This window comes from Amblyraja radiata, chromosome 39 (assembly GCF_010909765.2).
Source record: "Amblyraja radiata isolate CabotCenter1 chromosome 39, sAmbRad1.1.pri, whole genome shotgun sequence".
Taxonomy (NCBI): Eukaryota; Metazoa; Chordata; class Chondrichthyes; order Rajiformes; family Rajidae; genus Amblyraja; species Amblyraja radiata.
In genome coordinates, this window is record NC_045994.1 from 1,380,733 (window position 1) to 1,404,887 (window position 24,155).

Consider the following 24,155-nt stretch of genomic DNA (forward strand, 5'->3'; position numbering starts at 1 on the left):
TTTGCATATAACCATATAATAACCATATAACAATTACAGCACGGAAACAGGCCATCTCGGCCCTACAAGTCCGTGCCGAACAATTATTTTCCCCTAGTCCCATCTACCTGCACTCAGACCATAACCCTCCATTCCTTTCCCATCCATATACCTATCCAATTTATTTTTAAATGATAAAATCGAACCTGCCTCCACCACTTCCACTGGAAGCTCATTCCACACAGCTACCACTCTCTGAGTAAAGAAGTTCCCCCTCATGTTACCCCTAAACTTCTGTCCCTTAATTCTCAAGTCATGTCCTCTTGTTTGAATCTTCCCTACTCTCAATGGGAAAAGCTTATCCACGTCAACTCTGTCTATCCCTCTCATCATTTTAAAGACCTCTATCAAGTCCCCCCTTAACCTTCTGCGCTCCAGAGAATAAAGACCTAACTTACTCAACCTTTCTCTGTAACTTAGTTGCTGAAACCCAGGCAACATTCTAGTAAATCTCCTCTGTATTCTCTCTATATTGTTGACATCCTTCCTATAATTGGGCAACCAAAATTGTACACCATACTCCAGAATTGGTCTCACCAATGCCTTGTACAATTTTAACATTACATCCCAACTTCTATACTCAATGCTCTGATTTATAAAGGCTAGCATACCAAAAGCTTTCTTTACCACCCTATCATTAAACTCCATCTGCCTTCTTTCAGCCCATTCTTCCAAATGGCCTAAATCTCTCTGTAGACTTTGGAAAACTACTTCATTATCCACAACACCACCTATCTTAGTATCATCTGCATACTTACTAATCCAATTTACCACACCTTCATCCAGATCATCCAGATCTTTCATTCATTTGTTCTAGATCTCTCTACATCACCGTCTATATCCATCATTTCCCTTTCCTTTGACTCTCAATCCGAGGAAGGGTTTCGACCCGAAACGTCACCTATTCCTTTTCTCCAGAGATGCTGTCTGACCTGTTGAGTTACTCCAGTATTTTGTGTCTATCTTCGGTTTAAATCTTCCTTCCTACACAGAACTGCAAATGCAGCCCCTTCAACATCTTGTACAATTGTAACATCCCAAATTCTACACGTCGGCAGGAACCACAAATGCTGGTTTACACTGAAGATAAACACAAAATGCTGGAGTAACTCAGTGGGACAGGCAGCAACTCTGGAGAGAAGGAATAGGTGAAGTTTCAGGTCTGAAGAAGGGTTTCGACCCGAAACGTCGCCTATTCCTTCTCTCCAGAGACGCTGCCTGTCCCGCTGAGTTACTCCAGCATTTTTTGTCTATCTTCGCTTTAAACCAGCATCTGCAGTTATTCCCTACACACATGGTTCATGAGCCTGATAGTTGACGTGAAGCAGTTGCTCCTGGACCTGGAGGTCAGGGTTTTATGGCTGTTGTACCTTCTTCCCGAAGGTAGCAGCGAGATGTGTGTGGCCAGGGTGGTGTGGGTCTCTGATGACGCTAGCTGCCTTTTGGAGGCAGCACTTCCTGGAGATCTGTAGGTGGTGGGAAGGTCAGTGCTGGTGATGGACTGGGCAGTGTCCACCACAGCCTCCTTTAATGGAAGTCACTGGCGACTTGTGACCAGCCCTGGGCAGAACATTCCTCCTGGAAATTCCTCAGTACAATGTGGCCAACAGCTCAGAATCAAATCCCAGCCTCACTGGAGTAAAGATCGGCTGGGCCATGGTGCATGGAAGCAGTCAGGGCTGTTACCAGAATGGCCCAATGCAGCCCGTAGTTGTTGCAGCTGCAGCTCCAGCGATGGACCACTGGGAAACCACGCAGCAACCCTGCTTAGATCCAGGTGACAGACCTAGGAACTGGGAGACACGGAGAATGGGAAGGAGAGGCAGAGGTTGGGGAGGGGAGCTGGTCCCATATGTCCCAGTACATAGCCAGGAACAGCAACCTCTCTGATGTGACAATCTACAGTCTAGTTTAAAACCCCATCCCCACATCATCCTGCCCTCTGTAAACAGAGGCACTCATCAAGCTGCCGTCGGGGACCCAGGGAGCGCTTCAACGTTCATTTTGAAAGAATTTTCAATTCATCTGAATTCAATTTGAATGAATTTTCAATTCATTTTGAACCCTGAAGGAGGTTTCGTATCCCTTTTCTCCAGAGATGCTGCCTGAGCTGCTGAGTTACTCCAGCACTTTGAGTCTAGCTTCATTTTGAAGGGACGTTTTACGCTGGCTCAGTTTGCCTCTTTGCTCTGTGTAAAAGGTGACATGTACCGTTGGAAGGAGTGGCCGTGCCCGGCGTTTGGCCGCTGTATATTTCCCCGTCCAATATTTCCAGGCAGATTTGCATCATTTCCCTTCGACACCATGTTATCGGATGCTTCAGCCGCATCCAAACACGATTGCAAGACAGGGTCATTGGCTGTGACATCCGTTGCAACATCCTGAGGATGTCAAAGCTGCTAGAAAAAATATAGAACACAGAGCAGTCCAGCACAGGAGCAGACGCTTTGTCCCACGATGTCCGTGCCCAGTGGTGGAGGGTGGGTTTTGCGCGCCCGGGGCAGTTTAAAATATTGCGCCTCCTCATTAGCGGGTTTTGGTCTTTTCCTTCGGGGCGCGGCTTTGACAGCGGCAGCGGCGGCTTTGACAGCGGCGGCCTGGCCTCGGAGCTGGGGCGGCGGCAGCGGCCGCCCGGCATCGGACCCGGGACGCCAGCGGCAGCGGCTGGGACAGCGGCAGCGGCGGCCTGGCCTCGGAGCGGGGACAGCGACAGCGGCCGCCCGGCATCGGTGCAGGAGCAGCTACAGCGGCGGCCTGGCCTCGGAGCGGGGACAGCGGCAGCGGCGGCCTGGCCTCGGAGCGGGGGCAGCGGCAGCAGCCACACGGCATCGGACCTGGAGCAGCTACAGCGGCGGCTTGGCCTCGGAGCGGGGGCAGCGGCAGCGGCAGCAGTCACACGGTATCGGCGCTGGAGCAGCGGCAGCGGCGGCCTGGCCTCGGAGCGGGGGCAGCGGCAGCGGCAGCAGCGGCAGCGGCAGCAGCCACACGGTATCGGTGCTGGAGCAGCGGCAGCGGCGGCCTGGCCTCGGAGCGGGGGCAGCGGCAGCAGCCACACGGTATCGGAGCTGGAGCAGCGGCAGCGGCGGCCTGGCCTCGGAGCGGGGGCGGCGACAGCGGCGACCTGGCCTCGGAGCTGGGACAGCGGCGACCAGAACTCGGAGCTGGGGCACGTTCCGGCGGCAGCGGCCACTCCGACCCGACTACGGGCCCAGTGGACGACAGCGGCGGCTGGGACAGTGGCAGCGGCCTCGGCGCAGAGATCGCTGGTTGATTAAAATTGTTGGATAAATTTTTAGGGGCTCAAAAAAATTGTTAGATAAAAAAAATTATAAAATGGCAAAAATTTTTATTACAATAATTCAGGGGAAGGCTGCTAAAGAGGTGCAGCGTGCCTTTAGAACAAGTTTTTTTGTGCCTCTAAAAATTTATCCAACAATTTTTTTGCGCCCCTAAAAATTTAGCGCCCGGGGCAACCGCCCCTCGGCCCCCCCCCCCCCCCACTGTCCGTGCCCAACATGATGTCAAGACTGTCTGAAGAAGGGTCTCGACCCGAAACCTCGCCCATTCCTTCCTTCCAGAAATGCTGCCTGTCCTGCTGAGTTACTCCAGCTTTTTGTGTCTATGCTCGGTTTAAACCAGCATCTGCAGTTACTACACATGTTGTCAAGCCAAACTTCTCTGCCTGCACGTGATCCATATCTCCCCCATTCTTTGTGTTTCCATGTGTCTATCTAAAAGCCTCTTAAACATTACTATCGTATCTGCCCCCACCAACACTGCTGGTAGCGTCTTCCACACACCCACCACTTGTCCCACACATCTCCATTCAACTTGTCGCCCTCGCCTTAAAGCTATGCCCCCTAGTATTTGATATTTCCACCTTGGGGAATAACGTTCTGACTGTCTACCCTATCTACGCCTCTCATAATTTTATATACTTCTATCAGGCCTCCCCTCAACCTCTGACATTCCAGAGAAATCAACCCAAGTCTGCCCACCCTCTCCCTGGAGCTAATATCCTCTCACCCAGGCACACATCTCACATTCGGTGAGACCAAGCGTAGGCTTGGCGATCGTTTCGCCGAACACCTCCGCTCGGTCTGCAATAACCAACCTGATTTCCCTGTGGCTCAGCAACTCCCCCTCCCATTCCGAATCCGACCTTCCGGTCCTGGGCCTCCTCCGTTGCCAGAGTGAGCACCACCGGAAACTGGAGAAGCAGCACCTCATATTCCGCTTGGGCAGTCTGCACCCCAGTGGCTTGAACATTGACCTCCAATTTCCGATAGCCCTTGCTGTCTCCTCCCCTTCTCAGCTCTCCCTCAGCCCTCTGGCCCCTCCTCTTCCTTTCTTCTTTCCGCCCCCCTACTCTGCATCAGTCTGAAGAAGGGTTTCGGCCCGAAACGTTGCCTATTTCCTTCGCTCCATAGATACTGCCTCACCCGCTGAGTTTCTCCAGCATTTTTGTCTTCCTTCGATTATCAGCATCTGCAGTTCCTTCTTGAACATCTGGTAAACTTCTTCTGCACTCACTCCAAATCCTCTATATCTTTCCATTTTTGGGGCGATCAGAACTGCACACAATACTCCAAATGTGGCCTAACTAAAGTCCTAAAACGCTATATCATGACATGCTGACCCTTATACTCAATAGCTCGACCAATGAAAGCAGGCAGACCATACGCTTTGCTCACCACTCTGTCTACCTGTGTTGCCACTTTCAGGGAGTTACGAACTTGGACCCCAAGACCAATACATACATCAATGCTGTTATGGGTCTTTCCTTTAACTGTATATTTTCCCCATACATTCTTCTCCCATAGTGCAACACCTAGCATTTACTTGGACTAAACTCCATCTGCCATTTCTCTGCCCATTTCTGTAGCTAATCTATATCCCGCTGTAGAAATGCTGGTTCATATTATCTATCTTTCCATTTCCCTTGTCCACCCATTGCCTTAATGTCACAGATCTACTGATCCTTCCTCTCGGTAATGTTATCCTCTATTATATATACAAATACAGCTTTTTAATAGTCTGTTATGCTGCCTCATAAGGTGCTGATAAACCGCCCATGCAGTGTATTGTGCTACATAGCTGCTTTGTGCATCACTCTGCTTTACGCTGGTCAATGCGTGAGTGATTTGAGACTTTGTTTATGCTTCCTATGTATGTTCACCGTTCTTTGAATGGTTTATATGCAACAGTGAGAATTCTCTGTTCAAAAGGGAACTGCAGATGCTGGAATATCGAAGGTACACAAAATTGCTGGAGGAACTCAGCGGGTGCAGCAGCATCTATGGAGCGAAGGAAATAGGCGACGTTTCGGGCCGAAACCCTTCTTCAGACTGATGGGGGGTGGGGAAAGAAAGAAGGAAATAGTGAGAATTCTCTCTTGTCACATGGTAACATGAGCCCTGAATTCCCCAGCCACCTTGTCAAATCTCATGCTTAACGTTGGCAGAATAAAGTCAAAATGCTATAAAAAACTGTGTGCCTTTGAGAACATTCAAGTGTTTAATTGCATATGGACGGGAAATGGAACAATGACATTCCTAGTGGAAGCAGCTTTAACACAACAAATAAATATACACTAATCAGTAACACTGTAAATTATCAATAATACCACGTGACCGGACCAGAGAGAACGGTTTTGATTGATGTTCCAGTCCTTAATTCATGGTATTCTTTGAATAAACCACAGTGTTGAGTAAAACACAAACACAATTGAAGTTGTTTTATTCTGGGCTTTGACCGACTAATTGAACCCACTATATTGCTGGTTGTGGGCTGGCTGCTAGTGTTCAGCTCCTGTGTATCACTGACTCTGAAACAGCTTCCAGTTCGGCATCTTTTCCCCCTGTAACAGAAAGTGCCCGGGAAGGTCCTAAAGAGCGGGTAGAGCCGCTGCTTCACAGCACCCTCAGATGCTGCCTGTGTGGAGTTTGCACGTTCTCCCTGTGACTGCATGGGTTTCCTCCACATCCCCCAATTTTCTCCCACATCCCAAAGGCGTGCGGGTTTGTAGGTTAATTGGCCCTCCATAAATTGCCCCTAGTGTGTTAGGAGTGGATGAGGAAGTGGGATAACATAGAACTAGTGTGAACGGGTGATCGATGGTCATTGTGGACTCGATGGGCCGAAGGGCCTTTTCCAAGCTGGATCTCTGAACTAAAATGGTTCTATTATCCTTTCAGGATATATATTTCATATCTCATTCAGCACACGTGTGAAAATAATTCTCATTTGGCCTTCTTCTTTTGCATATTGTTTTAATTCTGCAGTTACTGACTGAATAGAATAGTTCTGATATACTCCTTAATCTTCACTGCTCTGGCACCAAATTACAGATGATAGCAAAATTGATGTTGCTGCGGACAATCTCAGGCTGCAGAAAGATATTGATCAATTGATACATTTTGCAGAGCAATAGAAGATGGAATAATGATCAGCATGTATTGATGCTTTTTGTGAGGTCAAACACCACTGGGGCATACACAATGAATAGTCACCCCACAGGGAGTATTGAACAGAGGGATAGGGAGACAATTCCAGACATCCTTGGAAGTGGCCGTGCAGGTAAATAGCGTGGTAAGGAAATCTTGTAGTTTACTTTTGTTTAGTTTAGAGATACAATGCAGAAACAGGATCTTCGACCCACATGCACTAATGCTATCCTACACCCACTAGGGACAATTTGCAATCTTTACCAAAGCCAATTAACCTACAAATCTGTACATCTTTGGCATGTCTGAGGAAACTGGAGTAAACCAGAGAAAACCCACGCGGTCACGGGAATAACATACAAACAGCGTAGAGACAGCACGTGTAGTCAGGATCTAACCCAGGTCTCTGGTGCTGTAAGGCAGCAACTCTACCACTGCGCCACCGTGCCACCTGATATATATTTCATCATAATTCATCCATTTATTTGTCCTCCACATGAGACCTAGGCAGTGACTCATAAACTGCATGCATGACTTGCCCCCTATTTAAAAACTAATTACTGCACAGACTCTCTCAATCATCTCTCCAGCCATTCTACCAATTATTTCCTGGAAATCTATCCTTCCCCACCATCAAAATAATCCACTCTCCATAATTTCCTTCTGCAGTGGTTCATATTGCATCTTCTATGCGTTTCCTCATTTCTCCAACTAGCACAGACAGCCACCACATGGTCCTTGACAGATCTGGGTCAGGATCAAGTGGCATTGAATCCATGACGACCGGAGACCCTTTTCTGCTGCAACCTTCATCCGCCTTCCCAGTCGTTGTGACTCTCCACTAAAGTCAGCCATCATCCTCCGCCTGTTCCAACGTTGAGGTCTTGGTTGGATTGCTCTTTGTCATGGACCTCCCCCTCAACCTTACCGCCATGGGTGACCCTACCAAGAGGATAGCTTCAGACAGCATCGCTCTCAGGATCTCAGGACCACACAAGCTTCTCCACCACGACAAAGTGACAATCCACGGAAATACTGTATATCTGCCCGAATGTCTGATAGCAGTCGTAACTGTATCTCCTGCTATATAACCATATAACCATATAACAATTACAGCACGGAAACAGGCCATCTCGGCCCTACAAGTCCGTGCCGAACAATTTTTTTTCCCTTAATCCCACCTGCCTGCACTCATACCATAACCCTCCATTCCTTTCTCATCCATATGCCTATCCAATTTATTCTTAAATGATACCAACGAACCTGCCGCCACCACTTCCACTGGAAGCTCATTCCACACCGCTACCACTCTCTGAGTAAAGAAGTTCCCCCTCATGTTACCCCTAAACTTCTGTCCCTTAATTCTGAAGTCATGTCCTCTTGTTTGAATCTTCCCTATTCTCAAAGGGAAAAGCTTGCTCACATCAACTCTGTCTATCCCTCTCATCATTTTAAAGACCTCTATCAAGTCCCCCCTTAACCTTCTGCGCTCCAGAGAATAAAGACCTAACTTATTCAACCTATCTCTGTAACTTAGTTGTTGAAACCCAGGCAACATTCTAGTAAATCTCCTCTGTACTCTCTCTATTTTGTTGACATCCTTCCTATAATTGGGCGACCAAAATTGTACACCATACTCCAGATTTGGTCTCACCAATGCCTTGTACAATTTTAACATTACATCCCAGCTTCTATACTCAATGCTCTGATTTATAAAGGCTAGCATACCAAAAGCTTTCTTTACCACCCTATCTATATGAGATTCCACCTTCAAGGAACTATGCACGGTTATTCCCAGATCCCTCTGTTCAACTGTATTCTTCAATTCCCTACCATTTATCATGGTGGTGGAATGAGCTTCCTCTGAAAGCTCATTCCACATACAGACTACCCTCTGAATGAGAAAGTTGCTCCTGAGGTCCCGGACGATTAGGTGAAAGATTTCCCTTTGAGATGAAAGAGTAGGAATAAACAGGGCTTCAGGAGATAGCAACAAGTTGTTAATGAGGAAGAATCATGGCAGGTGGAAGATAATGCAAAAAATGTACGGCCACCCCCCTTGGCAGATAAAGGGGAAAGACAGAAAATGTTTACATGGTGTGAGGCTGAGAGATGTAGCGTTGGTGTATACACGATATTTTGTGTATTATATACACTTTGCCTCCTGGCGGGCCGTGGGGAAGCCGAGGCCAGAGCCTCACGTGTCAGAGCCCGCGGCCAACAGAGTTGACGGAGCCTGTGGCTGAGACCTGGGTCAGCTCCACGATGAGGTCCCAGCAGCAATAGTGGAGAGGTCGGTGCAGCGGTGGGTCTTGTATACTTTGTAACTTTGTAAGAGCCCTTTTATGTAAGCGCCCTGATACCTTTCTGCAAACATTGAGACTATAATTAGAATAGCTTGTGTCTTTCTCCTCAGGCACAATGGGATGACAATGATGAGATTGCAGTAAAGGCTGGCCAGATTTATTCTTGGGACAGTGGGATTGTCATTTGAGGAAAGTTGAAGAAGCTGGTCCAATACTCTCCAATGGGTTATAGACTGGAGGAGATTTCTGTGACGTGTACGAGATTCACACAGGATTGACTGGGATGTCGAGACCAGGGAACAGAGATTGACAATACAGATCTTACTCCAGCCACCAGTACTGCGTACCTTCTCCCGTATCCTTGTCAATTGGTTCACTAACTTCCTATTGTTTCTTTACATTTATATGTTTCTATTTCTGTAGTTTCATGGCCCTCCATTTCTTCTCTGAACAGAAACACAATCAGTTCCCCCTCTATTAACACTCTCCACTGCCTGGCATAACCTGTCCTCACCCTCAACAACTTCTCACTGTCTCCAAGCTAAAGGTGTGGCCATGGGCACTCGCATGGACTCTAGCTATACCTGCCTTCTTGTTGGTTACGTTGAGCAGTTCTTGTTCCAGACGTACACTGGACCTATCCCCCAACTCTTGCCCCACTACATCAACGTGTGCATTGGGGCTATCTCCTGCACACATGCAGAACTTTCATCAAGTTCACCATCACTCACAGGCTGGGCCCACTGACGCCAACATGCCCATGTTCTCCACAGATGCTGCCTGACCCGTTCAGTTACTCCAGCACTTTGTGTCTTTCTTTGGTAAACCAGAGCACCTGGAAGAAACTCATGCGGACACAAGAAGAATTTGCAAATTCCACAGAGACAGCACCTGAGACCAAAATTTAACCTCGGTCTGTGGCGTTGTGAGGCAGTGGCTCTCTTCGCTGTGCCACTGTGCTGTGTGTTGATGGAAGGCCAACCCACCTGAGGTTCCCAGATATATTTGAATAAGTAGAATTCTTTGCCACAGAAAGCTGCAGGGGTCAAGTCAACGATGAGGACTGATCTTCCTGTCTTCTGGTACTGCACCCGTGGCGATTGAAGATGCAAAACTCTGCACCAGAGCCTCAATGCTCGGCAAGGCACAGCGGAAAGAGACAAGGCAACAAAAGCTTTTCACTGTACACGTGACAATAAACTAAACTGAACTGAGTGTTTAATTGTCAGTGTGTTGAAAGGAACTGCAGATGCTGGTATATATCGAAGACAGACATAAAGTTCTGGAGAGGCTCAGGAACCGAAACGTCACCCCTCCTTTTTCTCCACTCCAGCACTTTGTGTCTTTCTTCCGTGTTTAATTGTCATATGTATCGACAACAGAACAATGAAATTCTTACTTGCAGCAGCACAACAGGTCTGTAAACACAGTACACATAGATAATATATAATAAACACCATTATTGGTGCAAATAAAACCCTTAATGCTTATAAATAAAAGCCCAAAGTCCTTCGTGCAGGCAAAGGCAGTCGATAGCTCACAGTAGAGGTCAGTGTTGTGCAGTGTTCACGAGCCTGATGGGTGTGGTAAGTAGCTGTTCTTTAACCTGGAGGTCATGGTTTTTGAGCTGCTGAACCTGCTTCCCATGGTCAGACTGAGATGAGAGCGTGGCCAGGGTGGTGCGGGTCTCTGATGATGCTGGCTGCTGTTATGAGGCAGCGACTCCTGTCGATCCTTACGATGGCGGGGAGGTCAGTATTGTTGATGGACCGGGCAGTGCCCACTGCCCTCTGTCATCTCTTTCATTCCTGGATGTTCGAGTTCAGCACTGGGCTGTGATGCAACCGGACTAGTCCTGGTCACTCACCCCTGGTTCACTATGCCCTGGTCACTCACCCCTGGTTCACTATGCCCTGGTCACTCACCCCTGGTTCACTATGCCCTGGTCACTCACCCCTGGTTCACTATGCCCTGGTCACTCACCCCTGGTTCACTATGTCCTGGTCACTCACCCCTGGTTCACTATGCATTGGTTCTCCTACCCCTAGTTCAATTCCCTTCCAGTGGGTTTGGGGGAATTTGTAGAGACAGTGTCTCTCTCTCTGTTCCAGTGCTATAAGCAGGGCCGGATTTAGATAAAGATAAGCTATTTCACTTGTGAATGACCCCCCTCCCAATCCCCCACCCCCACGACTAGAGGACCATGAGTATTCAGCACCCCCACATATCAGTGTGATCTCTTCAATGCTTCTTAAACAAAGCCCTGCCTTCTGGATGCTGGTGGCTGGCTGACAGCTTCACTGACTGGTGAGGAGTAATGTCCATCAAATTGATTGCCAGGAGTGGCCAGGTCAGAACAATGAAGCCCCTATCTCAGCTTTAGCTCTAAGCTGTGTGATGCGGGGAATAGAGTCATAGAGTGATACAGTGTGGAATCAGGCCCTTCGGCCCAACTTGCCCACACTGGCCAACATGTGCCAGCTACACTAGTCCCACCTGCCTGCGTTTGGTCCATATCCCTTCAAACCTGTCCTATCCATGTACCTGTCTAACTGTTTCTTAAACGTTGAGATAGTCCAAGTCTCAACTATTTCATCTGGCAGCTTGTTTCATACCCACAACCCTTTGTGTGAAAAAGTTACCCCTCAGATTCCAATAAATCTTTTCCCCTTCACCTTGAACCTATATCCTCGAGTCCTCGTTTCCCCTACTATGGGCAAGAGATTCTGTGCATCTCCCAATCTATTCTTCTCATGATTTTATACACCTCTATAAGATCACCCCTCATCCTCCTGCACTCCAAGCAATAGAGACCCATCCTACTCAACCTCTCCCTATAGCTCAGACCCTCTAGTCCTGGCAACATCCTCATACATTTTCTCTCAAGCTTAAAAATATCTTACTTATAACATGGTGCCCAGAACTGAACACAATACTCTAAATGCGGTCTCACCAACATCCTATACAACTGCAACATGACCTCCCAACTTCTATACTAGTTGGAAGGGAAATGGTGGGGTGGAAACAACAGAACACCTCATGCACCACATGGGCTTATTTAAAAATATATATGTTTTGCATTAAAGTTGTTTTTCTGCACAATCTTCATTTAGAATTTTAAATGTAATTTCTGTATAACTTGTGTTTTGTTTTGTGGATTCACCTCTACCCCCATTGGACTCTGAAAGGCATCGATAGAATGGATGTGGAGAGGATGTTTCCAACAGTTGGAGAGTCTAGGACCAGAGGTCATAGAAACATAGAAACATAGAAAATAGGTGCAGGAGGAGGCCATTTGGCCTTTCGAGCCTTCGGCCACTCATTGTGATCATGGCTGATCATCCCCAATCAATAACCCGTGCCAGGAGTTATCTCCCCATATCCTTTGATTCCACTAGCCCCTAGAGCTCTATCTAACTCTCTCTTAAATCCATCCAGTGACTTGGCCTCCACTGCCCTCTGTGGCAGGGAATTCCACAAATTCACAACTTTCTGGGTGAAAAGGGTTTTTCTCGTCTCAGTCTTAAATGACCTCCCCTTTATTCTAAGACTGTGGCTCCTGGTTCTGGACTCACCCAACATTGGGAACATTTTTCCTACATCTAGCTTGTCCAGTCCTTTTATAATTTTATATCTTTATATAAGATCACCCCTTCTAAACTCCATTCCATTTCTTAAGAAAAATATTATTTTTTTAAATAGCCTAAGTATCCAAATAACAAACTATTCCCATTCATATATAACATATAACATATAACAATTACAGCACGGAAACAGGCCATCTCGACCCCTCTAGTCCGTGCCGAACACATAATCTCCCCTAGTCCCATATACCTGCGCTCAGACCATAACCCTCCATTCCTTTCCCATCCATATAACTATCCAATTTATTTTTAAATGATAAAAACGAACCTGCCTCCACCACCTTCCCTGGAAGCTCATTCCACACAGCTACCACTCTCTGAGTAAAGAAGTTCCCCCTCATGTTACCCCTAAACTTCAGTCCCTTAATTCTCAAGTCATGTCCCCTTGTTTGAATCTTCCCTACTCTCAGTGGGAAAAGCTTTTCCACGTCAACTCTGTCTATCCCTCTCATCATTTTAAAAACCTCTATCAAGTCCCCCCCTTAACCTTCTGCGCTCCAAAGAATAAAGCCCTAACTTGTTCAACCTTTCTCTGTAACTTAGTTGCTGAAACCCAGGCAACATTCTAGTAAATCTCCTCTGTACTCTCTCTATTTTGTTGACATCCTTCCTATAATTAGGCGACCAAAATTGTACACCATACTCCAGAATTGGCCTCACCAATGCCTTGTACAATTTTAACATTACATCCCAACTTCTCAATACTCAATCTCATGACAGTGAGATTTTAAAATCATGTTATATTGTGAATTCTTGTGTGAATGGGAATATCTGTAGTTTGTTTTTTGGATACTTAGGCTATTTAAAAAAAAAATCATTTTCTTAAGAAATGGAATCTACAGGACATTCTGAATGGGAAAGTAGTGGGCAGAAAAGCATGTCATGCATGGTTTGAAGAGCAAAAACTTGTAGTTCACAATGCCAAAATTGAAAAGTTGAGGAAAAACAAGGTGTACAGAGTTGCCTATTGGTTACAATCTGAGGAGTATGATGATGCTTCTGATTATGATATGCCAATGTACCAGCTAGCAACTGATCTTCTCCATAAAGATTTGGTCTATTGCTATAATTTACCTATCTGTTACGGACAGCATATAATACAAGAATATTAAAGTTCTGATTTTGATAATATCATATTTTTGAATTTTCAAGGCAGTCTGATTGTTTATTAGTATTTCCGTCACAACGGTCAATTTTATAATTAGCTACAATTTGGTAATTAACTAATTAAATTCTTTAATTTCAGGTCATCCAAGTAAGATGTTTATATTTGTTTCAGAATGCTTCAATCTATAATAACTGAAAATTTCATTCAGTTCTCTTAATTTTTAAGAAAGTTATGGGCTTTTGACTGTCCTCGATACCAGCTATCGTCAATGGAAAAGCAACAGGGAACAAGATGCTAATTTCTGAGTATGAAAATGGTCATAACTTTTTTAATACTGAAGATATGAAAGTGAATTAGGTGTCAAATTAAACTTATTTTTATGCTTTATCTGATGGGATAAATTGCAGACTTGATTTTTTAAATCTCAAAATGTAGTAACATTGCTATATTGTATTAGAGTTTGACGATTGTATTTTGGATCGAGTGTAAAGCAGAGCTGGCGTTGCTTTCACTTCACTCACCGCCCCGCCCCACCTGCTCCAGTCTTTGGTCAGCGCCGCCCGGAGACGGAGCCGGAGACGGATACAGAGCGGTTGCTGCAGCCTCCGCTGGGCCGTGACTCCGGGCTCCGACAGCCCCGCTCCCCCTGCAGCCCCGGCAGTGGGCGCCATGGAGGCCGGGCCGCTGGAGCCGCCGCACCCGGACTGGGCGGACGAGCAGCGCATGGCCTTCCTGTTCTCGGCCTTCAAGCAGAGCCGCGACGTGGACAGCGCCGACTGGGACGGCAAGCTGGCCTTCTGGACCCCGCTGGTGCTGCAGGCGGCTGCCCGGCGCCGGCGGATCCGCTTCACCCCGCGGGAGCTCGGCGGCTGGTTCCAGCGCAACGGCGCCGCGCCGCTAGGCCTCGCCACCGTGTTACAGCACCTGGCCAGGTGAGGCCCACCCTGACCTGCATCCCCCCCTGACCGACCCTCACCCCCACCCTGTCCTGCACTCACCCTGACCCCCACACCCTGTCCTCCGCCCCCACCCCCACCCTGACCCCCACCCTGTCCTGCACCGACCCTCACCCCCACCCCCACCCCCCCCTGTCCTGCACCCCCCTCACCCTGTCCTGCACCCCCTCACCCTGACCCCCACCCTGACCGACCCTCACCCCCACCATCCCCTGACCTCCCCCCACACCATGACCCCCGCCCCGACCTCCCCCCCACCCTGAACGCCACCACCCCCACCCTGACTGACCCTCACCTCCACCCATCATTCCCTCCACCCCTGGGGTCAGGCTCTGACCCTGACCGTCACACTCCGACCCTCACCTCCGCTCGGAGCCCGAACCCTGACCTCCACCCCATGACCGCCCCCGACCCTGGGCTTAGGCCCGACTCTCACCTACGCCCCGATTCCTGACCTCCCCGCCCACGCCTCCACCCCCTACCCCCCAGGCCCACACCGTGACTTCCGACCCGAACCTCTGCCCAGGACCCAGGTCCCAACCCTGGCCTCAGGCCCAAGCCCTGACCTCCGCCCCTGAGTCAGGCCCGAACTCTAACCTCTGTCGCAGGACAGACCCCAGCCCTTGCCTCAGTCTGACCTGTCAAATCCTTCCACCCCCCCCCCCCTCTTCTCCAACCCTTCCCCCCGCCGACTGTCTTGCTCCTGCCACCGTGTCCTTGCCCTCCTTTAACATTACACTTTGGCAGTCCCTGTACCCAGTCCCCACAGCCCCCAGCCCCCGACCCTCCCACTCCTGTAGTTCTCTGCCCGCCTGGGGATGGCTAACCAACAGCCAGTCTGCGTTTCTCTGCTCAGGGGAGGGGTCATCCAGACAGAGTCGAGCTTTGCTGCGAGCGTGGACACTGGCTGGCTGGCACGGGGAGTGTGGCTGCTGCTGGTCAAGCCCCTGAGGTGGACCCTCGCCTCCATCCTGGGAACTGATACCATCTCGCCCGATGAATCGTTCATAATTGTTGACCACATTAAGGTGAGAGAACGTTGCCACAAGTGTTTAATTGTCATGTCATTCTTGTGTAGAAAGGAAATGCAGATGCTGGTTTCAACTGAAGATAGACACAAAATACTGGAGTAATGCAGACGGACAGGCAGCATCTCTGGAGAGAAGGAATGGGTGACGTCTGAGGAAGGGTCTCGACCCGAAACGTCACCCATTCCTTCTCACAACTGCATTCTTACTGGCTGCAGCATAAAAGATCTGTAATAGCAATACATGCACAATGTAATAAATTACTAACCGTAATACTAGGTAACTACACTAGTCCAGGTCACAGTTGTTGAGGTTAGTGCTGTGTAGTAGAAACTAGGAACTGCAGATGCTGATTTACCAAAGAAAGACAAATAATACTGGAGTAACTCAGCCAGTCGAGCAGTGACTTCAGACTGAAGAAGTGTCGCGTCCCGAAACGTCATCCATCCATGTTCTTCAGGAATGCTGCCTGACCTAATGCGTTACTCCAGCACTTTGTGTCTTTCTAACAAGGAAACAGCAGAAGAGTTGAACAGGGACTTCGGATCTGTCTTCACTAAGGAAGACACAAACAATCTCCCAGATGTACTGGAGGACAGAGGATCAAAGGGGGTAGAGGAACTGAAATAAGTTTTCATTAGGCGAGAAATAGTATTGGGTAGGCTAATGGGACTGAAGGATGATAAATCCCCTGGGCCTGATGGTCTGCATCCCAGGGTCCTCAGGGAGGTGACTCTAGAAATAGTGGACGCATTGGTGATCATTTTCCAATGTTCAATAGATTCAGGATCAGTTCCTGTGGATTGGAGGATAGCTAATGTTATCCCACTTTTCAAGAAAGGAGCGAGAGAGTAAACGGGGAATTACAGACCAGTTAGCCTGACTTCGGTGGTGGGAAAGATGCTGGAGTCAATTATTAAAGAGGTAATAATGGGGCATTTGGATAGCAGTAAAAGGATTAGTCCAAGTCAACATGGATTTATGAAAGAAAAATCATGCTTGACTAATCTTCTGGAGTTTTTTGAGGCTATGACAAGTAAAATGGATGAAGGGGAGCCAGTGGATGTAGTGTATCTAGACTTTCAGAGAGCCTTTGATAAGGTCCCGCACGAGAGACTGGTGACTAAAATTAGAGCACATGGTATTGGGGGTAGGGTGTTGATGTGGATAGAAAATTGGTTGGCAGACAGGAAGCAAAGAGTAGGAGTGAACGGGTCCTTTTCAGAATGGCAGGCAAGTGAAGTGCCGCAAGGCTCGGTGTTGGGGCTGCAACTGTTTACCGTCTATATTAATGATTTGGAATAGGGAGCCGAACTTCCTAAGCCTTCTGAGGAAGAAGAGGCGTTGGTGTTCTTTCTTGGTCGTTGCTATAACATGGGTGGTCCAGGAGAAGTTGTTGATGATATTGAATCCTAGGAATTTGAAGCTTTCATCCTCTCTATTTCGGCACCATCAATGCAAACTGGGGTATGTGGACCGCTTCGCTTCCTGAAGTCCATCACTATCTCCTTTGTCTTGCTGGCATTGAGAGAAAGATTGTTGTCTCAACACCAGCACACGAGGTTCTCCATCTCCTACCTAAACTCTACTCATCATTATTTGATATCCGGCACACAATGGAGGTGTCATCTGTGAATTTGAAAATTGATTTAGATTTGTACATGGCTGTACAGTGGTGGGTGTACAAGGAGTAAAGTAGGGGCTGAGAACACAGCCCTTGCGGACCACCAGTGTAGAGGATTATTGGAGAGGATGATTTGTCCTCTATCCTCACTGATTGGGGTCTGTTCGTTAGGTAGTCGAGGATCCAGTTGCAGAGATGAGTGCAGACTCCATGTCCTGCTAGTTTGGTGATGAGCTTGGATGGTATAAAGGTATTAAATGCAGAGCTGTGATCTATGAATAAGAGTCTGATGTAGGTATCTCTCTTATCCAGGTGTTCCAGGGATGAGTGTAGGGCCAGGGCGATGGCAATGTCCGTGGACCTGGTGTGACGGTAGGTGAACTGCCATGGATCAAGGCCTCTGGATAGACTGGATTTCATGCTTCCATAACTAGTCTCTCAAAGCATTTCAAGTCAAGAGAGTTTATTGTCTTGTGTCCCAGATAGGACAATGAAATTCTTGCTCGCTGCAGCACAACAGAATATAGTAGGCGTAAATACAGAACAGTTCAGTGTGTCCATATAGCATAGACCATATATATATACACATAAGTCAACAGATAAAGAGCATTAGACTGTAGTTCAGAGTTTGTTTGATGGCGAGTTTAATAGCCTGATGGCTGTGGGGAAGAAGCTGTTCCTGAACCTGGATGTAACAGATTTGGATGTCAGGCCCACTGCACAGTAGTCGTTTAGGCATGAGGTCTTGCTTTTCTTTGGCACTGGGATGATGGTGGTCTTCTTGAAACAGGTGTGTACCTCAGAACAGAATAGTGAGAGATTAAAGATGTCCGCAAATACTCCCTGTAGCTGGTCCGCACAGCTACTGAGGGCGTTGCAGGAGCTCCCTCTGGACCATGGGTTTACCCTCGGGAAGGCTGACAGCAGCTGTTCCTGTGTTTGGTCATTTTTGCTGACCAACTTTTGTATCTCCTGCCTGTTGGGAGTGACTGCTTTCCTGAGGCAGCCTGGAGTGTGGATGGAGTTGCATTTGTGTAAAGTACTGCACTACATCAACAACTCTGCTATTTCTTGTGGTCTTGAGCAGAGCCATGGCCAAATTAAATAATGGACTATTGTGGGCTCCACCTTTCCTTGATCATCTTTGCTGGCTTTGATTTGTTCTTTTCATACCTTTCATTGCTTTGTACCTTTTCATCCCTTTAGTTTGCCTCTCCCCTGACTGTGAAGAAAGGTCTCGACCCAAAACATCACCTATTCCTTTTCTCCAGAGACGCTGCCTGACCCGCTGAGTTACTCCAACATTTTGTGTCTATCTTCGATGTAAGCCAGCATCTGCAGTTCCTTCCTACACACTTACATTGCGATGCATCTCAATAGGATGCTTTCTACAGGGCATCTGTAGAAATTGTTGAGACTAATTTACACCTGGATATTGATATTTACACCTGGAACTTGACGCTCCAGATCATCTCCGCTTCAGCACCATTGATGGTGATTGGGGCTAGTACTCCACTTCGTTTCCTGAAGTAATAACCAGCTCCTTCATCTTGCAGATACTGGCGGGCGGGGGGTTGTTGTCCTGGCACCGTCACTAAGTTATCTATCTCCTTCCTGTACTCCGTCTCACCTTGTTCGGGATCCGGCCCACCACAGTGGTGTCATCTGCACACTTGAAGCTGGAGATGCACACAAAAGCTGGAGTAACTCAGCGGGACAGACAGCATCTCTGGAGAGATGGAATGAGTGACGTTTCGAAGTTCAGAAGTTCTGAAGAAGGGTCTCGACCCGAAACGTCACCCATTCCTAATCTCCAGAGATGCTGTCTATCCCGTTGAGTTACTCCAGCTTTTCATGTCTATCTTCGGTTTAAACCAGCATCTGCAGTTACTTCCGACACAACTTGTGGATGGAGTTGGAGCACAATTTGGCCGCACAGCCGTGAGTACAGGCGTGTAGTAAGGGGCTGACAACACATCCTGGTGGGGCACCAATGCTGAGAGTTTTCATGATGAATAAGTTGTAACAATCACCATGGTGTGACTGCGCAGCCAGAGATGTAGTGCCACACTTGTTGTATGCCCTCTTTGCTGTCGACATTCCACCGCTCTGCAACCACATTCTGCTCTGACTCCATCCTGACGCATGAATCCATCAATAAGTATGTGTGAGGTGACGGCCCCAGACAGCACTGGGGCAAAGCCAGCCTGCAGAGGGACTTCCTCATCTCCTGCTCCTGCTCCGGCTCCTGGCCCGTCTATGGGTTCAAGAGCAACACACAAAGTGCTGGAATAACTCAGTGGGTCAGGCAGCATCCCAGGAGAGGTGGTTTTTGGGTCAGGGCCCTTCTAAAGACTGATTATAGTTGTGTGGAGAGAGCTGGACGGTGACTAGGGGACCGTCCGCCCACAGTCTGGCCGTGGATCTTGCACTGCCCACTGCCCCCTGCCCCCACTGCCTCCCCAGCCCCACACACTGCCCACTGCCTCCCCAGCCCCACACACTGCCCACTGCCTCCCCAGCCCCACACACTGCCCACTGCCTCCCCAGCCCCACGCACTGCCCACTGCCCCCACTGCCTCCCCAGCCCCACACACTGCCCCATGGCCCCACTGCCTCCCCAGCCCCACACAATGCCCCCTGCCTCCCAGCCCCACGCACTGCCCCCACTGCCTCCCCAGCCCCACACACTGCCCACTGCCTCCCCAGCCCCACACACTGCCCCATGCCCCCACTGCCTCCCCAGCCCCACATACTGCCCCATGCCCCCACTGCCTCCCCAGCCCCACACACTGCCCCATGCCCCCACTGCCTCCCCAGCCCCACACACTGCCCCATGCCCCCACTGCTTCCCCAGCCCCACATACTGCCCACTGCCTCCCCAGCCCCACACACTGCCCACTACCTCCCCGGCCCCCCGCACTGCCCCATGCCCCCACTGCCTCCCCAGCCCCACATACTGCCCCATGCCCCCACTGCCTCCCCAGCCCCACACACTGCCCCATGCCCCCACTGCCTCCCCAGCCCCACACACTGCCCCATGCCCCCACTGCTTCCCCAGCCCCACATACTGCCCACTGCCTCCCCAGCCCCACACACTGCCCACTACCTCCCCAGCCCCACACACTGCCCCATGCCCCCACTGCCTCCCCAGCCCCACATACTGCCCCATGCCCCCACTGCCTCCCCAGCCCCACATACTGCCCCATGCCCCCACTACCTCCCCAGCCCCACACACTGCCCCATGCCCCCACTGCCTCCCCAGCCCCACATACTGCCCCATGCCCCCACTACCTCCCCAGCCCCACACACTGCCCCATGCCCCCACTGCCTCCCCAGCCCCACACACTGCCCCCACTGCCTCCCCAGCCCCACACACTGCCCCATGCCCCCACTGCCTCCCCAGCCCCACACACTGCCCCCACTGCCTCCCCAGCCCCACACACTGCCTCCCCAGCCCCACACACTGCCCCATGCCCCCACTGCCTCCCAGCCCCACACACTGCCCATGGCCCCCTGCCCCCACTGCCTCCCCAGCCCCACACACTGCCCACGGCCCCATGCCCCCACTGCCTCCCCAGCCCCACACACTGCCCCATGCCCCCACTGCCTCCCCAGCCCCACACACTGACCTGCTGCCCTCTGCCCCGTTCTCCAGGACAAGGCGGCTGAGGTTCTGCGACTGTGCCAGCGTTCCCTCGATGCGGCACACCCAGTGGCGGCCCTGTCCGCACTGCAGCAGGAGTGTCGGGAGGTGTGCGAGGACGAGAAGACCTTCTGCCTGTGCCTGGTGCAGCTCCAGAAGGACAAGAAAGTGGCGGTGGCCGAACTCGATGGGGAGAGGGTAAGGGCAAGGCGGGGGGAGGGTGGGCACTGGGGGGAGGGCATTCGGGGTGTGGGGACGGTGGGCGCTGGATGGAGAGTGTGCGCTGGAGGCAGGGTGCTGGAGGGTGGGTGCACTTGATGGAGGGTGGGTGCACTGCAGGGAGGGCCCTGCGGTGTGGCCACTGGAGGAAGGCGCTGGACAGGGTGGGCACTCGAGTGGGATTCTGCTGGGCTGAGCCCACACTGACCAAGGGCACATCACTATATATGCTTCATCTGAACCCTGCTTATCTTGAATCAATAAACTAATCCCAGTGACAGCCCTGCTTCACAAACATCCGTTAAAAGAAGGAACTTGCCTTTGTTATGCAATCAGACCCAGCAGTGTGGTGGACTCTTCAACCTCCTCCTTCAGGGGTGATCAATAATGTTTGTCCATGTCAGTAATATCTGCACTGTGTGTGTGAGCAGATAAATCATATTACACCTACTCTGCATGTCATTCCCATGCTAAAACAAGCACGATTACACAGTTGCCCACACTTGCTCAACGTGTGATGAGATCCAAATAAATCATCACCCCCCTCGCCGCCTGTATGCACCTATCACTCACCAGGCTCTGTCCTCCCCTCCTCTCTTCCAGCTTTCTCTCTCCACCCCCCACAATAAGTCTGAAGAAGGGTTCCAATCCAAAAGGTCACCTATCCATGTTCTCCAGAGATGCTGCCTGACCCGCTGAGTTACTCCAGCACTCTGTGAAACGTCACCTATCCATGTTCTCCAGAGATGCTGCCTGACCCGCTGAGTTACTCCAGCACTCTGTGAAACGTCACCTATCCATGTTCTCCACAGATGCTGCCTGACCCGCTGAGTTACTCTAGCACTCTGTGACTTTTTTTCTGATCCAAGTGTGGGACTGAGTACTTATTACTTTGTTCATAGTCATTCATCATGGAAACAGGCCCTTCAGCCCAACTTGCCCAGGTGCCCCATCTACACTAGTTCCACACCTGCATTTGGCCCATATCCCTCTAAACCTTTCCTGTCCAAATGTCTTTTCAATGTGGTTGCAGTACCTGCCTCAACTATCTCCCCTGGCAGCTCATTCCATATACCCACCACCGTGTGAAAATGTTGCCCCTCAGGTTCCTATTAAATCTTTGCCTTCTTGCCTTAAACCTGTCGTCTGGTTTTTGATTCCTCTCCTCCAGGTGAATGACTGTGTGCATCTATCTACTCCCCTTAAAATCTTATACACATCAACCTTCTGAGCTCCAAGGAATTAAGTCCAAGTCTGCCTAACCTCCCCGTATAGCTCGGGCACTCAAGTCGTGGCAACATCCTTGTAGATCTTGTCTGTACCCTTTCCACCTTAACAACATCTGATACTAAATACTCCAAATGTGGCCTCACCAACATCTTGTACATCTGGAATATAACGTCCTAACCTATACTCAATACTCTGAATGATGAAGGCCAATATGTGGAAAGCCGTCTTGACCACTCTATCTACCTGTGGCATTGCTTTGAAGTACCTGCACTCCTAGATCACTCTGCTCTACAACTCTCCCTGGGGCTCTGCCATTCACTATGAAGGTCCTGCCCTGGTTTGACCTCCCAAAATGCATCACCTCGCATTTATCTGCATTAAGTTCCATTCCACAGCCCCGTTGCCAGATGTTCAAGACCCTGCTGTAATTTTTGATCACCATCTTTGCTATCTGCAATACCACCTACTTTAGTGTCACCTGCAACCTTACCAATAGCGCCTTGTGCGTTCTCATCCAAATCATTGACAACAGCAATGGACCCAGCAACAGGTCCATGAGACACACCTCTAGTGACAGACATCCGTTCTGAAAAACACCCTTCCACCCTCTGCTTCCTTCAATTAAGCCAATTTTCTATCCAGTCGGTTAGCTCTCTCTGGATCTCATGCGATCTAACCTTCCAGAACATCCTAATTGTGTTCAGTTTTATTAATGTCGGGAGTGTTTACTGTGCGGAATGGTCTGGCTCTTACCTGTTAAGGTCATTGTTAAGGTCTTCAATGACATTCATTTAAACACAGACAATGGCAAAATTTCAGTCTTAGTATTACTAGATCTCAGTGCTGCATTCGACACAGTCGATCACAACATATTACTAGACCGTCTGGAAAACTGGGTGGGACTTTCGGGCACAGCATTAAAATGGTTTGAATCCTACTTGAAGGACAGGGACTACTTTGTGTCTATAGGTAATTACACATCTGAGCGTGCAAAAATTACATGTGGAGTTCCCCAGGGCTCCATTCTGGGGCCTCTTCTGTTTAACATCTACATGCTTCCACTGGCTCAGATCATGAAAAACATCAAAATATGTTACCATAGTTACGCAATCGACACACAAATCTACATAATAATATCACCAGGAGACTATAGTCCAATACAAGCACTGAGTAGATGCATTGAGCAAATCAACGATTGGATGAACCAGAATTTTCTCCAATTAAACAAAGAAAAAACTGAAATAATTGTTTTTGGAGCCAAGGAAGAACGATTAAAAGTTAGCACCCAGCTTCAAATGGTAATGCTAAAAACAACAAACCAAGCCAGAAACTTAGGGGTAGTCATGGACTCAGACCTGAACTTCAACAGTCACATAAAAACAGTCACAAAGTCAGCCTACTATCACCTAAAGAATATATCAAGGATTAAAGGACTTATGTCTCAGCAGGATTTGGAAAAACTTGTCCATGCATTTATCTTCAGCAGGCTCGACTACTGTAACAGTGTCTTTACAGGTCTCCTTAAAAAGTCGATCAGACAGCTGCAGTTAATTCAGAACGCTGCTGCTCGAGTCCTCACTAAGACCAAAAAAGTAGATCACATTACTCCAGTTCTGAGGTCTTTACACTGGCTTCCTGTCTGTCAAAGAATTGATTTCAAAATACTACTGTTGGTTTACAAAGCACTGAATGGTTTAGGGCCAAAATATATTTCTGATCTTCTGCTTAGCTACGAACCACCCAGACCTGTCAGATCGTCTGGGACAGGTCTGCTCTGTGTCCCCAGAGTCAGAACTAAACATGGAGAGGCAGCATTTAGTTTTTATGCATCACATATCTGGAACAAACTCCCAGAAAACTGCAGGTCTGCTGCAACTCTCAGCTCTTTTAAATCTAGACTGAAGACTTT

At 49.1% G+C, this 24,155-nt stretch overlaps 1 protein-coding gene across 1 annotated transcript in view; it reads left to right on the forward strand.

The window, feature by feature from the left end:
• The first annotated feature begins 14,048 nt into the window (after nucleotides 1-14,048).
• chmp7 (charged multivesicular body protein 7) overlaps nucleotides 14,049-24,155 on the forward strand; it is a 29,630-nt gene continuing 19,523 nt past the window's right edge. The window contains exons 1-3 of the mRNA XM_033014134.1: nucleotides 14,049-14,475; nucleotides 15,356-15,527; nucleotides 20,810-20,995. Of these exons, the coding sequence (XP_032870025.1) occupies nucleotides 14,213-14,475; nucleotides 15,356-15,527; nucleotides 20,810-20,995 (621 nt within the window). The 5' untranslated portion in view covers nucleotides 14,049-14,212. The remainder of the gene's footprint in view (nucleotides 14,476-15,355; nucleotides 15,528-20,809; nucleotides 20,996-24,155) is intronic.